General features: G+C 38.3%; 1 protein-coding gene across 1 annotated transcript in view; it reads right to left on the bottom strand.

Annotated features, from left to right (window-relative positions):
* ZSWIM5 (zinc finger SWIM-type containing 5) overlaps window positions 1–17,935 on the bottom strand; it is a 260,902-nt gene that overhangs the window by 3,622 nt on the left and 239,345 nt on the right. The window contains exons 12-13 of the mRNA XM_049698756.1: window positions 608–771; window positions 27–108 (exon numbers count right to left, since the gene is read on the bottom strand). Coding sequence (XP_049554713.1) covers window positions 27–108; window positions 608–771 — 246 coding nt within the window. The remainder of the gene's footprint in view (window positions 1–26; window positions 109–607; window positions 772–17,935) is intronic.

The following is a 17,935-nucleotide window of genomic DNA, read 5'->3' as shown; positions in this document are numbered from 1 at the left end:
GGGGTACAGGGAGCTGGGAGACTCACCCACTTCTGTAGCACATGTCACCAACCACCGCACCATCTCCCGGCGCCTCCAGTTAAGGGTTGATAAGGTCATCCTCATCACCTGGGCAAAAAAGCAGCCTTCCCAGTTGGCTAAGCATAATTGCTATAACCTCCCCCTCCCCACTCCCCCTTGCCATTCATTTATGCAACAAGTATTTATTGGTGCCTTAAACAGCCATCTCTCCCCTGATAACTACAGATGGGTTTGTTTAATTTCTGCCCCACCCCTGCTACCAATCAGATAGAACACTCCTCTGATGACCTGTAATGAATAAAGCCCTTATTACCACACCTTGCTTGACTTGGAGGAATGGGGGTGGGGTACGGAGAAGATGGGGACCCTGTGGAGCCTAAGGCTACACTGCTTAACTGGCCGTAACTTCAAAACAGAGGCCAATGTTGAGTCCTTACCTTGGGTCTAGCCTAGAAGCTGTGTCCTGGGGACAGAGAAAGAACCAGTCCTGGCCCATGCCCACTCCAGTCCCCGTGGGATCTTATCTTCTACCAGTTGTCACTAGGCCCGAAGTCTAAAGTGGGGATGGCCCGCTTGTCCTCCATACCTGTAACCCCAGCTCCAGGGCCACGTTGAGCAGGGTGCTGTCTGTACTACTGTCTGTGGGTGTTGCAATCTTGAATGCATCTTGGGCCAGTTTGAAGATGAGGGAGGAAGAATGGATGTGCTTCTGTATTGCTTCCAGGATTGTGCGGAGCCTCAGAGTGTCTCCTACAGGTGCCGAGAGAAGGGGCAGGGACAAGGTCTTCTTTAAAGCTTCCCTGAACAGGGAAGAACAGGGACAACAGGTACTGGTTGAACTGACGGCTATCAATGCACTGAGTGCTTCTGAAGGCCACCATCTCTTCTGGGTGGTCAAGCTCTGTCTCCACTGAACCCACTGGAGGCTCCTTCCTTCCCCAGGCACCCACATGAATTCACCTCTCTCCACCTTTTCATCTGCCTCTACCCCTCACCCTCTTTTCCCTCAGGATCTTTAGGTCCCAGAAGTCATTTTCTAGAACAGCTGAATTTTGAGAGCTACTTATACAGGAGAAGGAAGCCACATTATTGCCAAAAAACTATGCCAGTCCCATAGTTTGTTCCTCAGTACAGCTCTCTGGAGCAAAAAGGAGCTGGGCCACCACTTCCTATGCAGTAGGCAAGTATGAGTGCACAGAGTTAAGGAATACATTGCAGGAATGCCATGTGTACCATATGACGTGAAGGTCACTGTATAATGGCAGTAAGGTATATGAAAGATTGGTGTATCTTCTGAGGGGGTAAAATGTGAAGTAAAGATAGAACAAAAAGTAGGTCTTATGTTTTACCAAGAGGTGCAGTGGTAAGAGTACACAGACTTTGGAGTAAAATACATTGGGAAGTGAACCTAGTTCAGCCGTTTACCAGATTGGTTACTTCATGGAAGTAATGGAAAAAATAACCTTTTAAGGTTGTTGGGGGAATGATAAAAAATTTGTGTATAGTTAATATTCTATGATTCTACTTTTTTTTTTTTTTTTTTGCGGTACGCGGGCCTCTCACTGTTGTGGCCTCACCCGTTGCAGAGCACAGGCTCCGGACGCGCAGGCTCAGCGGCCATGGCTCACGGGCCCAGCCACTCCGCGGCATGTGGGATCTTCCCGGACTGGGGCATGAACCCACGTCCCCTGCATCGGCAGGTGGACTCTCAACCACTGCGCCACCAGGGAAGCCCTATGATTCTACTTTTATATAAAAGAGATAAGTAGCAGTCTGTGTACAGCATGTGTGTGCACACATATATGAACAGGAAATACCTGGGAATATTTATTATAAAACCGTCTTGGTAGTAGTAGTTATCTTTGGGTGTCAGGATTGAGAGATTACCTTTTTTTCTTCTATCATCTTTAAAAACAATTAAAACATTTAATAGACTTTGTTTTTTTTTTGGTCGCACCGCACGGCTCGTGGGATCTTAGTTCCCTGACCAGGGACTGAACCCAGGCCCTTGTCAGTGAGAGCACGGAGGCCTAACCACTGGACCACCAGGGAATTCCCCACAAGTTTGGTCTCTATATCTGTGAGTCTGTTTCTTTTCTGTTATATTCACTAGTTTGTTGTATTTTTTTAGATTTCACGTAAAAGTGCTATCATACAATATTTGTCTTTCTCTGACTTAATTTACTTAGTAGAACACCCTCCAAGTCATCCATGTTGTTGCAAATGGCAAAATTTTGTTCTTTTTTATGGCTGAGCAGTATTCCATTGTATATCTATCTATACCATCTCTTCCTTTTTTTTTTTAACATCTTTATTGGAGTATAATTGCTTTACATTGTTGTGTTAGTTTCAGCTGTATAACAAAGTGAATCAGCTATACATATACATATATCCCCATATCCCCTCCCTCTTGGGTCTCCCTCCCACCCTCCCTATCCCACCCCTCTAGGTGGTGTACCATCTCTTCTTTATCCATTCATCTGTTGATGGACACTTAGGTTGCTTCCATTTCTTGGCTATTGTAAATGACGCTGCTATGAACACTGGGGTACATGTATCTTTTTGAATTAGTGTTTTAATATTTTTTGGATATATACCCAGGAGTGGAATTGCTGGGTCATGTCGTATTTCTATTTTTAGTTTTCTGAGAACTCTCCATATCATATTCCACAGTGGCTGCACCAATTTACATTTCCACCAACAGTGTATGAGGGTTCCCTTTTTTCCACATCCTCGCCAACCTTTGTTATTTGTGTTCTTTTTGAGGACAGCCATTCTGACAGCTGTGAGGTGATTATCTCATTGTGGTTTTAATTTGCATTTCTCTGATGATTAATGATATTGAGCATCTTTTTAGTGCCTGTTGAGCATTCCAAATAGACATTTGGAAAAATGTCTGTTCAGGTCTTCTGCCCATCTTTTAATCAGGTTGTTTTGCTTTTTTGATGTTAGGTTATACGAGCTGTTTATATATTTTGGATTTAACCCCTTCTTGGTCATATTATTTGCAAATATTTTCTCCCATTCAGTAGGTAGTCTTTTCATTTTGTTGATGGTTTCTTTTGCTGTGCAAAAAGCGTTGTTTAATTAGGTCCCATTTGTTTATTATTGCTTTTATTTCCTTTGCTTTAGGATACAGATCCAAAAAAACATTGCTACGATTTATGTCAGAGTGTTTTCTTCAAGGAGTTTTATGGTTTCTGGTCTTACATTTAGGTCTTTGATTCATTTTGAGTTTATTTTTGTATATAGGGTTAGAGAATGTTCTAATTTCATTCTTTTACATGTAGCTCTCCAGTTTTCCCAGCACCATTTATTGAAGGGTAGCTCATTTCTTTTTATTGGTAAATGATATCCCATTGTATGGATCTACCTCAGTTTGTTTATCCATTCACCTACTGCAGGGCATCTTGGTTGCTTCCAGTTCTTGGCAATTACAAATAAAGGTGCTATAAACATTTGTGTGCTGGTTTTTGTGTGGGCATAAGTTTCCAACTCATTTGGGTAAATACTTAGGAACATGACTGCTGAATCATATAGTTAGACTATGTGCAGCTTTGTAAAAAAACTGCCAAACTGTCTTCCAAAGTGGCTGGACCTTTTGCATTCACACCAGGAATGAATGAGTCCCTGCTGCTCCACATCCTCACTAGTGTTTGGTGTTGTCAGTGTTTTGGATTTTAGCCATTCTAATAGGTATGTAGTGGTTTCTAGCTTTGTTTTAATTTGCATTCCCCAAATGACATATCATGCTGAATATCTTTTTATATGCTTGTTTGCCATCTATATATCTTGTTTGGTAAGGCATCAGTTCAGGTCTTTAGTGCATTTTAAAATTCAGTTGTTTGTTTTCCTTATTGTTGAGTTTTAAGAGTTATTTGTGTATTTGGGATACAAGTCCTTTATCAGATATTGTTTTGCAGATATTTTCTCCCAGTCTGTGGCTTGTCTTTTCAGTGTTTTTCACATAAGTTTTAAACTTTAATGACGTCCTACTTATCAGTGTTTTCTTTCATGGATTGTAATTTTGGTGTTGTATCTAAAAAGTTATTGCTGGGAATTCCCTGGCGGTCCAGTGGTTAGGACTCCACGCTTCCAATGCGGGGGGCCCAGGTTCGATCCCTGGTCCTGGAACTAAGATCCCACAAGCTGCACGGCGTGGCCAAAAAAAAAGTTATTGCCAAACCCAAGGTCACCTAGATTTTCTCCTGTGTTATCTTCTAGAAGTTTTATAATTTTGTGTTTTACCTTTATGTCTGATACATTTTGAATTAATTTCTGTGAAAGGTGTAAGGTCAGTGTCTATATTCATTTTTTTAAATATGGATGTACAGTTCTTCCAGTACCATTTGTTGAAAAGACTGTCCTTTTCTCCTCTGTCAAAGATCAGTTGACTATATTTGTGTGGGTCTATTTCTGAGCTCTATATTCTGTTCCATTGAACTATTTGTCTATTCTTTTGCCAATACCACACTATTTGATTACTGTAGCTTTATATTGTCTTGAAGTCAGATGGTGTTAGTTCTCCAACTTTGTTCTTCAATATTGTATTGGCTATTCTAGGTCTTTTGCTTTCCCATATAAAGAGAGTTTATCGATATCTACAAAATAAAATGCTAGGATTTTGGTTGAGACTGTACTACTGAATTTATAGATCAAGTTAGGAAGCACTGACATAATACCAGTATTGAGTCTTCCTATTTATGGACATGGAATATCTATTCATTTAGATCTTCTTTGATTTCTTTCCTCAAAGTTTTATCGTTTTCCTCATATAGATCTTGTACATATTCTGTTAGATTTTTCTTAGTACTTTTTTGAGGGGTCCTAATGTAAATGGTATTGTGGTTTTTAACTTAAAATTCCAACTGTTCATTGCTGGTATATAGGAAAGCAATTGACTTTTGTATATTACCCTTGTATCCTGCAACCTTACCATAATCAGTCATTAGTTCCAGTTTGTTCTTGATTCTTTGGGATTTAACATAGACAATCAAGTCATCTGCAAACAAAGACAGTTTACTTTCTTCCTTTCCAACCTATATACCTTTTCTTTCCTTTCTTGTCTTATTTCATTAGCTAGGACTTCCCATATAATGTTGAATGGGAGTGGTGAGAGGTGATATTCTTGTCCTATTTCTGATCTTCAGGGGAAGGCATCTATGTTCTCTCCATTAAGTATGATGGTAGCTGGAGGTTCTTTCTAGATGTTCTTTATAAAGTTGAATAAGTTCTCTTCTATTCCTAATTTGCTGAGAGGTTTTGTTTTGTTTTTTTAAAAATTATGAATAGGTGTTGGCCTTTGTTAATGTTTTTTTCCTGTGTCTATTAGTATAATTATATGATCTTTCTTCTTTAGCCTGTGGATGTAATGGATTACATTAATTGATTTTCAAGTGCTGAATCAGCCTTGCATTCCTGGAATAAATCCCACTTGGTCATGGTGTATAATTCTTTTCACACTTTGTTGGATTCAGTTTGCTAATATTTTGTTGAGGATTTTTTGCATTTATGTCCATGAGTGATATTGGTATGTAGTTCTCCTTTTTTGTACTGTTTTTATCTGGTTTTGGTATTAGGTAATGCTGGCCTCGTAGGATGAGTTAGGAAGTGTTCTCTCTGCTTCTATTTTCTGGAAGAGCCTGCAGAGAGTTGGTATCATTTTTTTCAAGTATTTGATAGAACTCACCAGTGAAATCATCTGGGCCAAGTGCTTTCTGTTTGGAAGATTACTGATTCAATTTCTTTAACAGATGTAGGCCTAGATTTATTTATTTATTATTTATTTCTCCATGTGTGAGTTTTGGTAGATTGTGTTTTTCAAGGAATTGGTCCGTTTTATCATCTAAGATATCAAATTTTAGAGAATACTGTTTTTCATAATATTCCTTCATTATTCTTTTAACATCCATGGATCAATAATGATGGCCCCTCTTTTCATTTAAGATATTAGTAATTTATGTCATCTTTTTTTATTTGTTTGTTTTTGTTTTTTGGCTAGCCTGGCTAGAGGTTTATCAGTTTTATTGATCTTTAGAAAGAACTAGCTTTCGCTTTCTTTGATTTTCTCATGTTTTCCTATTTTCAGTTTCATTGACTTCTGCTCTAATTTTTTTATTATCTTTTTTTTTTTTTTCCTGCCAGCTTTGCTCTTCTTTCTCTAGTTTTCTAAGGTGGAAGCTTATTTTATTTTATTCCCCCTCACCTTTATTGAGACATAATTGACATATATTGTTTTAGTTTAAGGTGTATAATGTGACTTGATATATTTATTGCAAATGATTACCACGATAAGGTTAGTTAACATATTCATCACCTTACAGTTACCTTTTTCTTTTTTTTCATTGAGGCAGGAACATTTAAGATCTACTCTTTTAGCAAATTTCAAGTATACAATACAGTTAACTATAGTCACCATGTTAACTATAGTTACCATATTAGATCCCCGGAACTTATTCATATAACTGGATGTCTGTATCCTTTGACCAACATCACCCCATTTCTCCCACCCCCTACCCCCTGTCAACCACCAATCTACTCTCTGTTTCTACAGTTCAGCTTTTTTTAGATTCTCACATATGTGAGATCATACATTTGTCTTTCTCTGACTTATTTCACTTAGCATAATGCCCTCAAAGTTGCAAATGACTGGATTTCCTTTTTATGTTTGAATAATATTCCATTGTGTGTGTATGTACATGTCTGTATATATACTACATTTTCTTTATCCATTCATCTGTCAACAGACACTTACATTGTTTCCAAATCTTGGCTATTGTGAATAATGCTGCAATGCAATTAACATGGGAGTGCAGATATCTCTTTGAGATAGTGATTTCATTTCCTTTGGATATATGCCCAGATGTGGGATTGCTGGACCATACATGGTATTTCTATTTTTTAATTTTTTGAGAAACCTCTATACTGTTTTCCAGAGTGGCTATACCAATTTACATTCCCACCAACAGTGCACTCCACATCTCTTATCTTTTTGATAATAGCCATTCTAACAGGTGTGAGGTAATAGATTATTGGTTGCAAATATTCCTTTTCTAACATTTGCATTTAACGCTATAAAATTTCCCTCCAAGCACTGCTTTCACTGCATCCTACATTTCTGATTAGTTGCATTTTAACTTTCATTTAGTTCAAAATATTTAAAAATTTCTCAAGACGTCATCTTGATCCATGTGTTACTTAGAAGTGTGTTTTTTAAACTCCATATTTTGGGGGAGTTTTTTCAGTTATCCTTCTGTTCTTAATTTCTAGTTTAATTCCACTGTGACCTGAGAGTATACTTTGTATGATTTCTATTCTTCTAAATTTATTGAGGTGTGTTTTATGGTCCAGAATGTGGTCTATCTTGGTGAACATTCCATGTGAGCTTGAAAAGAATATGTATTCTATTGTTGTTTGAGAAAGTATTTTACCAATGTTAATTAGATCCAGTTAATTGATGGTGCTGTTCAGTTCAAGTATACCTTACTGATTTTCTGCCTGCCTGATCTACCAATTACTGATAGAGGTATTGTGAATTCTCAGTGGATTTGTCCATTTCTCCTTGCAGTTCTATCAGTTGTTTTTTTTTTTCGGTACGCGGGCGTCTCACCGCCACGGCCTCTCCCGTCGCGGAGCACAGGCTCCGGATGCGCAGGCTCAGCGGCCATGGCTCACAGGCCCAGCCGCTCTGCGGCATGTGGGATCTTCCCGGACCGGGGCACAAACCCGTGTCCCCCGCATCGGCAGGCGGACTCCCAACCACTGCGCCACCAGGGAAGCCCTCTATCAGTTTTTTGCCTCACATATTTTGATGCTTTGTTGTTAGATGCATATACATTAAGGATTATTATGATTTCTTGGAGAACTGACCCCTTTATCACAATGTAATGCCCCTCTTTTTAAAAATTAATTAATTAATCAATTAATTTTTGGCTGCGTTGGGTCTTCGTTGCTGTGCATGGGCTTTCTCTAGTTGCAGCGAGTGGTGGCAACTCTTCGTTGCGGTGCGCAGGCTTCTCATTACGGTGGCTTCTCTTGTTGTGGAGCATGGACTCTAGGCACGCGGGCTTCAGTAGTTGTGGCTCGCGGGCTCTAGAGTTCAGGCTCAGTAGTTGTGGCAAACAGGCTTAGCTGCTCCGTGGCATGTGGGATCTTCCCGGACCAGGGCTCGAACCCGTGTCCCCTGCATTGGCAGGTGGATTCTTAACCACTGCACCACCAGGGAAACCCTGTAGTGCCCCTCTTTATCCCTAATAATTTCCCATGTACTGAAGTCTGCTTTGTTTGATTAACATAGGCATTCCAGCTTTCTCTTGATTTGTGTTAACATTGTATACCTTTCTCCATACTTTACTTAGTTGTTGTTGAAGGGATCTGACTGTGGTTAAGAAATAGTTTTTAAGATGAAAATAACAAACTGCCTCAACTAGTATGCATGCTTTCCTGAGAGAATATCTTTTCCAGACTCTTCCTGCTTTCAGTGCAGTTGGTTTGATAGTGAGTCTCCAAGGTATGGAAAGTGGGGGCCAGAGTGCTGACAACACCTCATATATGTGGTTTATTTGTTTAAGCCCTGGCCTCTGTTTTTAGTTCAAAATATATGGAAAGGTAAAGCATACAAACTCAGTCACAGAAGAGTTAAATATCTGCCTAAAGGTACAGGATATAAATGAAGCCCAGTGCTGTTCAGTGTTTGTACTTAGGGTATATTTGCTTGTTTTAACACTGCCTATCTATTAACTGTGGTTAAAAAAAAAATATATATATACATAAAATAAAACTTGCTGTTTTAACTATTTTAAAGTATACAACTGAGTGGTGTTAATCATATTCACCATTGTGAAATATCATTCATTGTATAAATACCAGCACCATCTATTTCCGAAATATTTTTATCATCTTAAACAGAAACTCTGTACTCATTAAGCAGTAACTCTGTACTCATTAAGCAGTAACTCACCACTGTTTCTCCCTTTAGCCCCTGGTAACTTCTACTCTCTCTCTTTATTAATTTGTCTATCCTAGACCTATATGTGGAATCATACAATAATTATTTGTTTTGTGTCTGAATTATTTCACTTAGCATAATGTCTTCAAGGTTACCCCATGTTGTAGCATGTTATCAGAACATTTCTTTTTAATGACTTAATCATAATATTCCATTGTATGTATATGCCATATTTTGTTTATCCATTCATATGCTGATGGACACTTGGGTTGTTTCCAACTTTTGGCTATTGTGAATAATGCTGCAATGAACACTGGCATATAAAGTACCTGTTTTGAGTCCTTGTTTTCAATTCTTTTGGGCATATACCTAGGAGTGGAATTATTGGATATGTTAATTCTATTTAAAAATTTCAGGAATCATCACACTATTTTCCACAGCAGCTGAATCACTTTACATTCCCACCAGCAATGTAAAAGGATTTCAATTTCTCCACATCCTCACCATAGGACTCCACGCTTCACTGCAGGGGGACCTGGGTTCAGTCCTTCGGGAACTAAGATCCCACAGGCTGCACTGCATGGCCAAAAAAATGCCATTCTAGTGGGTGTGAAGTGGTATCTCATTGTGGTCTTGATTTGCATTTCCCTAATGACTAATGATGTTGAGGTTTTTTTTCATGTGCTCATAAGCCATTTGTGTACCTTCTCTGGAAAACTGTCTCTTCAAGTCTTTTGCCCACTTTAAAATTCAGTTGTTTATCGTTTTGTTGTTGAGTTGTAGTTCTTTACATATTCTGTATGTTAAGCCCTTATCGGATATACAATTTATAAATATTTTCTTCCATCCTTTAAGTTGTCTTTTCACTTTCTTGATAATGTCCTTTGATGAACAAAAGTTTTTTTTTTTTTTTAAAGTGTTTTCAGCCATTCTCTAATGTGGTTTAATTAATTAATTAATTAATTTTTGCTGTGTTGGGTCTTCGTTTCTGTGCGAGCGCTTTCTCCAGCTGTGGCAAGCGGGGGCCACTCTTCATCGCGGTACGCGGGCCTCTCACTATCCTGGCCTCTCTTGTTGCGGAGCACAGGCTCCAGACGTGCAGGCTCAGTAGTTGTGGCTCACGGGCCTAGCTGCTCCGCGGCATCTGGGATCCTCCCAGACCAGGGCTCGAACCGGTGTCCCCTGCATTAGCAGGCAGATTCTCAACCACTGCGCCACCAGGGAAGCCCCCTGAACAAAAGTTTTTAACTTTGATGAGGTCCAATTTATTCTTTTCTTTTGCTGCTCATGCTTTTGGTATCATAATCTAAGACTCTACTGCCATATCCAAGGTCATGAAGATTTACTCCTATGTTTTCTCTTATGAAATTTATGACTTTAGCTCTTATATTTAGGTCATCGATCCCTTCCCTTTACTTTCACTCTATCTGTGTCTTTATATTTAAACTGGGTTTCTTGTAGACAACATATAGTTGGGTCTTTTTTTTTCTTTTCTTTTTTTTTAAATCCACTGTCAGTCTGTCTGTTTTTTTTTCCCGCCCGGCCGAACCACGTGGCTTGCAGGATCTTAGTTCCCCAACCAGGGATCAAACCTGGGCCCCCTGCAGTGGAAGCATGGAGTCCTAACCACCAGACAATTAACTTTTTCTTTTCCAGTCTTTTTTTTTTTTTTAATCTCAAAATTTCCTTTTATTTTTTTCCCCATAAACAAGAAGGCAAAAAATTCTACTGTAAATTCTTGGGGGAGGAAGCAATCATTCTCTTTTGGGATAGAAAATTTATTAAAATTATGCTGACATGGAAAATCGAGTAATTGCTAGCAAGTGGCATTGGTGATAAATACTTCATAAGCATTCCTACAGAGAGCCATGTAAATGCAGTAGGTCAACCATCGTTTCTATTATAGACTAGTGTTTGTTGATTAGTCACTAGGTATATGTCATTAAAATATGCTGAGAGGGATTATTACCACAAAGAAACTTACAATAAATCAAGAAAATTGAAATAATTTTTACTATGTAAGTTCTCCAATCTGTCTTTTAATTGGTGTATTTAGACCATTTAAAAGACATTTAAAATGATTACTGATATATTTGGATTAATATCTACCATATTTGTAACTGTTTTTTATTCACTGCATTTGTTTTTCTTTTTTTTTTTAAAAAAAAACTTTCCCCTTTTCTGCCTTCTCTGTTTTAAACTGAGCATTTTACATAATTCAATTTTCTCTTCTCACGATTCTGTTTCTTCAAAAAATTACTTTAGTGTTTGCCCTAGAGTGGCAGTATACATTTACAACTAATCTAAGTCCATTTTCAAATAACTATACCACTTCATAAGGTACCTTATAATAGTATTCCCAATTCTTCCCTCTGTCTATAACATCATTGCTTTCATTTATCTTTAAGCTATAGTAACCCAATACATTGCTATTATTATTTTGAACAAGCAGTTATCTATTAGTTCAATTAAGAATTTTTTAAAAAACCCAAAGGATTATTTTACCTTTATTTATTCCTTCTCTAACACTCTTCCTTTCTTCACAAAGATTTGAGTTTCAGCTCTATCATTTTTCTTCCCTATGAAGGATTTCTTGCAATTTATTGTCTACAGCCTTTGTCTGAGACAGTCTTTATTTCTCCTTTACTTTTGAAGGCTAATTTGTCTGGATACTGAATTCTAGGTTGGTGGTTTTTTCTTGCAACATTTTAAATATTTCACTTCACTCCCTCTTGCTTGCATGGTTTATAAAGTGAAGTTGATGTAATTCTTATCCTTGTTTCTCTATAGGTAAGGTTGTCTTGTTCTCTGTCTTCTTTCAAGATTTTCTCCTGGTTTTTGATTTTCTGCAGTTTGAATAGGACATGGCTAGGAGAAAACTTTTTGGTATTCATCCTACTTGGTGTTCTCTGATCTTCCTGGATCTGTGTTCTGGTTTCTGTCACTAATTTTGGAAAATTCTCAGCTATTATTACTTCAAATATTTCCTTTGCTCTTTTCTTTCTTCTCCTTCGGGTATCGCAGAATATACTGCATATGTTATTGGGTTGGTCAAAAAGTTCATTCAGGTTTTTCCATAACATCTTATTTGGCCAACCCAAAATATATCCTTTGTAATTGTCTTACAGTTCTCAGATATTCTGTTCTGGGTTCCCCCACCCCCATTCTTTTTTAATTTTTGCATTTCAATTTGAGATGTTTCTTTTTACATTTATAATTTAAAATTTTGGAAATATTCACATGGTTCAATGTTGAAAAGATACAAAAGGTAAATAATGAAAAATTCTTTCTCCCCCTTACCTCTGACCCACATTCATCCAATTCTAACTCGGTACACAACCAATAGTTTTTGTTTTACCTTCCAGGATATTCTATGCATAACAAGGAAATACTTTGTTTCCTCTCCTTTAAAAAAAATCCACAAATGGTAGCATAGTATATACAGATTTACATGTCTTTTTCCCCTACATATCAGTATATCTTAGAGATTATTCCACATCAGTACATAAAGAGATTCTTGTTCTTTTAAATGGCTGCATAGTATCCCATTTATGTACGTATAGGTCCACAGCTGCTTATTCAAAACCTCTGGGTGTGGAATGCATTTAGAATTCATTATTTTTAAAGTTATATACAGATAATTTGTGCATATATTATATATAATACAGGAGGTCTGAGGCAGCATCCCATAATTAAACACATTACTATTTGTGCAGTGAAAGTATGAATATTCACACTAGGTAGAATAAATAGCAAAATTAGTATTGTAGTTTTTTGATACAGTAACAAACTGATGAATGAAATAGTGTGATACAGACCATAAATACTTGGTACTCTTTTATTTCTAAGGAAAACATTCAATAAAACCTCAAACCAAGCTAAGTATCTGTACATATGCATACAGTAAATACTTCTTCCATCTGGTTTCTTGAGGATCTTGGACAAAAGGCTTCATCTGCACTGCTATTATTGTCACCAAAGATTAGAGTTGGATATTTAATGATGGGCCAGGATAGAGATTAATGATGAAGCAGCTACAATAGATGGCCTTAAAAAAGGTGTACTTCTAGGATAATGTGTCTCATTAACATAGATTTCTATATAAGCAGTCTCTTCCAATTAAGTAAGCAGCAATAATCCCTTTTTCACTGATAAATGCATGTTATTCAAGGCCAATTAACTGCTCATACATTTCCCCCATACTGTCTATGGAGATTATTTTTCATCTGTGTTACATATCATCATTGTCATCATTACTAGCCTCATGCTTATTTGGGTTAACACTATTTTAGCAATTTTTCTATCTTGCAATGAATGTACAACAGGTATATAACTTATAATATTCAGTATTTTTTTGATGTCAGCTTGTTCTAACTCAGTGCTTCTACAACCTTAGTTGGCATAAAAGTCATCTGAAGAATTTTTTAAAGCATAAGATTCTTAGGCTATACCCACAGAGATTTTGATTCAGTAGGTCTAGAGTTAGTTGGGTCTGGGCATTTGCATTTCTAACAAGCTTCCAAGTCATGTTTGTTTTTGGCTGCATTGGGTCTTTGTTGCTGCACACAGGCTTTCTCTAGTTGCAGCGACCGGGGGCTACTCTTTGTTGCTGTGTGCAGGCTTCTCATTGCAGTGGCTTCTCTTGTTGCGGAGCGTGGGTTCTAGGCGCATGGGTTTCAGTAGTTGCAGCACGCGGGCTCAGGAGTTGTGGCATGTGGGTGCTAGAATGCACGGGCTTCAGTAGTTGCAGCGTGTGGGCTTAGTTGCTCTGAGGCATGTGGTTATCTCCCCGGACCAGGGATTGAACCCGTGTCCCCTGCACTCGCAGGTGGATTCCTAACCATTGTGCCACAAGGGAAGCCCCTCCAAGTCATGTTTTATTTATTTATTTATTTATTTAGGCTGTGTTTGGTCTTCGTTGCTGTGCACAGGCTTTCTCTAGTTGTGGCGAATGGGGGCTACTCTTCGTTGCGGTGCGCGGGCTTCTCATTGTAGGGGCTTCTCTTGTTGCAGAGCACAGACTCTAGGTGCATGGGCTTCAGTAGCTGTGGCACACGGGCTCAGCAGTTGTGGCTCGCGGGCTCTAGAGCGCAGGCTCAGTACTTGTGGCACACGGGCTTCATTGCTCCGCGGCATGTGGGATCTTCCCGGACCACGGCTCGAACCCGTGTCCCCTGCATTGGCAGGCGGATTCTTAACCACTGCGCCACCAGGAAAGTCCCGCAAGTCATGTTTATGCTGCTTGTCCGCTGACCACACTTTGAGTAGCAAGGTTGGTGACTTTAGACTTTTAGCCTATTAACTTTTAGTGTTAAGTAATGACACTATATATCTTCTCATTAGTGACACAAAACCCTTCAAATCTTCATATACAACTTCACTTTAAAAGCCAAATTCTCTGCAAAATATTTATCAAGTATCAGCAACTGTGTAAATGGCATAATTAAGGTATACCTGAACAAGCTTCTACAATAACTCTCTTAGAAAGACTTGGGAGTTACCTGCTGGAAGTATCTAGTATGAAAACAAATAAATATTTATATTTGCTCTTCCCTGGGAGTAAAATTTCTTGGTCACAAGAAGTTCATGAGGCATGTGTGTGGAACAGTGGTCCAGGAATGAGTATAGTTTTCTTCCATTCCAGCTTGTGTGCAATAAGCTCATGCCATTGGTACAGATTATTAAGCCAGGTAGAAATTATCTCTTTGATTACCCATGCTTTTTTGTTTATATACTAATAAATAAATCGTAAACAATTTTTTTTTTTTTGGCTCTGTCGCACAGCTTGTGTGATCTTAGTTCCCTGACCAGGGATCGAACCTGGGCCCATGGCAATGAAAGCACGGAGTCCTAACCACTGGACTGCCAGGGAATTCCCTGAATGACTTTGAACCATTGTGGATGTTGGCTTTTTCTAGCTTTACCTGTCTGCTGCATTGGCACATCCCAGAACTTTCAACCTGTGCTTAGAGTCCTTAAAACCTCTTGTTTGCTCATCAATCATTGTTATTATTTTTTTTAAGAAAACAGAACAGAACAAAGCTGTTTCATCCACCGTATATACATATTTGAGACTAAGGTTTTCATTAAAAATTACCTTAACAAACTGTCAATATAATTTTCATCTTCTTCATGAAAAGAAGCTATTTCATCATAGTTGTCCAGATATTTTATACCGTGATGCTTCTGAAATTTCTGCAGCCAATATCCTTTTCTTTTAGAAAAAAAAAAATTATTTACGTATTTTGCTGCACTGGGTCTTAGTTGCGGCATGAGGGATCTTTGTTGCAGCATGCGGGATCTTTAGTTGCTGCATGTGGGATCTAGTTCCCTGACCAGGGATCGAACCTGGCCCCCCTGCATTGGGAATGCGGAGTCTTAGCCACTGGACAGCCAGGGAAGTCCCATGCAGCCAATCTTCTGATATTCTATACTCACCATAAAGGTTCAGTCTTCCATGGCATAATCTAGCTTGTTTCATGAACAACAAACCAGTCAGTGGCACATTCACATTGCTTCATTGTTGAATCCATTCAATCATGGTCGTGTCAATATCTTCATTTTTTGCCGTCTGAAAAATTTCTATTCTTCATTAGTTCTGGTCATTGTTGTCCCTGTAAAACTTCAACTCTTTGTCCTTCTATTATTTCAAGTCATATGTGGTGTTAATTCCCATACCTTATTCTTTAGTAAGATGTCTCATAGACATACCTGATCAAACTTTGCACTAACTCTATTTTCTGTGCTATTGTTAATGACAGATGCTTCCTTTGCTTCTTATTCTTACCCACAGGAGTATCTTCAATTTTCTGGGCATTTTTTACAGGGCAATTAAACTCAAACTGACAAAATAACAACCATCTAAACGAAAAAGGCAAACAATATTAGTGAACAGCAGAGACGTCTGTGACTGGTAAGAGTGCTGAGAAGCAACTAATGCCTCATATCAGCTGAGGCCAGGTTTTGCTGTCAACTTAGAAAAAAGTTTGGATTTTCCAAGTTTTTCAGGTTTGGGAATTCCATGTTAAGAGATTTTGGAGCTAAAGTAATATATTTAATCAGTCTCCTATTGATGGCTATTTAGAATGTTTCAAGTATTTTGCAGTTGCAAACAATGTTGGAGTGAATAACTTTGTACAAATACCATTTCACATTTGTATAAATATATTTGTAAGATAAAATCCTGGAAGTGAAATTGCTGGGTCAAAGGACATGTACATTGTAATTTTGATAGATATGCCAAACTGCCCTCCACAAAGGATTATCAATCTATACTCCCACTCTACACCTTTGCAAACACAATGTTTTATCAAAATGTTTTCTTTGATTTTGAAATAATTTAAAACTCAAAGAGAAGTTTCAAGGATACTACAAGCATCATAATTTTCTTGCCCCCGAACCATTTGAAAGTAACTGATTTGATACACAATCACTCCTTGGACTCTGCAGTCTATTTCTGGCAAACAAGGACACTCTTCTACATACCTGCCACATAACTATCAAAATCAGGAAATGTATATTGACGTATTACTACCACCAAAGGAGACATGACAAACTTAATGCAACACGTGATCTTGTATAAACACATATAAAGATTTTATACAAGATCGTGTGTTATGTTTAGTTTGTCATGTCTCTTCAGTCTTTGACAATTTGGAAAAATTCCTGAGTCTTCCCTTGACATTCATAACCTTGACACCTTTGCAGATTGGACTGGTTATTTTGTAGAATGTCCTTCAATATGGGTATGCCTAATGTTTCCTCATGATTAGATGAAGGTTTGTATTTTTGGTGTAATATAAAAGAAGTGATACTGAATTCTTATTCCTTCCTGTTAGGTAATATATGATTGTGACTTGACCCGTTACTGATGACATATCCATTGCCCCAAAGTTTCCTTGGGACCCTTGGTAATGCCTTCTTCCCTTCCATCCTAACCTGTCCCAGCTCCCATTCTCAGGAAACTGCTGATCATCTTTCTGTCACCGTAGTGTGCATTTCTAGAATTTTACACAAATGGAATAATACAATAGGCACTGTTTTCCTTTGGTCTGGCTTCTTTCACTCAGCATAATCATTTTGAGGTTCATCCATGTTGTAGTATGTATTACTAGTGCGTTCCTTTTCATTACTGAGTAGTATTCTACTGTATGGTTATATCACAATTTTTATCCATTCACCTGCTGATGGATATTTAGATTGTTTCCAGTTTTGGGTTAAAAATAAAGCTACTATGAACGTTCATGTTGAAGTCTTTGTATGGATATATGCTTTCACTTCTTTTGGGTAATACCTATGAGTGGAATGGAAGAATCATATGCATAGGTGTCTATGTAACTTTTTAAGAAACTGCCAAATGGTTTACCAAAGTGGTTGTACAACATACGTTTCTACCTGCAATGTACAAGAGCTCCAGTTGCTCTTCATCCTTGCCAGTCTTTCCTACAGTCAGTCTTCACTACAGCTGCTTTTTGTTTTTTAAATTTTAGCCTTTCTCTTATTGTGGTTTTAATTTGCATTTCCCTAAGGACTAATGATATTGAGCATGTTCATGTGCTTACTTCCCAGCAGAATATCTTCTTTGGTGGAGTGTCTGTTCAGATATTTTTCCATTTAAAAAAATGGGTTGTTGAGGACTTCCGGGAAGATGGCGGAAGAGTAAGATGCGGAGATCACCTTCCTTCCCACAGATACACCAGAAATACATCTACACGTGGAACAACTCCTACAGAACACCTACTGAACGCTGGCAGATGACCTCAGACCTCCCAAAAGGCAAGAAACCCCCCCACGTACCTGGGTAGGGCAAAAGAAAAAAGAATAAACAGAGACAAAAGGATAGGGACGGGTCCTGCACCAGCGGGAGGGAGCTGTGAAGGAGGAAAAGTGTCCACACACTAGGAAGCCCCTTTGTGGGTGAGACTGCGGGTGGCAGAGGGTGGGGGAGCTTCAGAGCCGCGGAGGAGA

Source organism: Orcinus orca, chromosome 1 (assembly GCF_937001465.1).
Source record: "Orcinus orca chromosome 1, mOrcOrc1.1, whole genome shotgun sequence".
Taxonomy (NCBI): Eukaryota; Metazoa; Chordata; class Mammalia; order Artiodactyla; family Delphinidae; genus Orcinus; species Orcinus orca.
The sequence above is the reverse complement of the archived record's forward strand: the minus strand, read 5'-3'. Positions and strand labels throughout refer to the sequence as shown.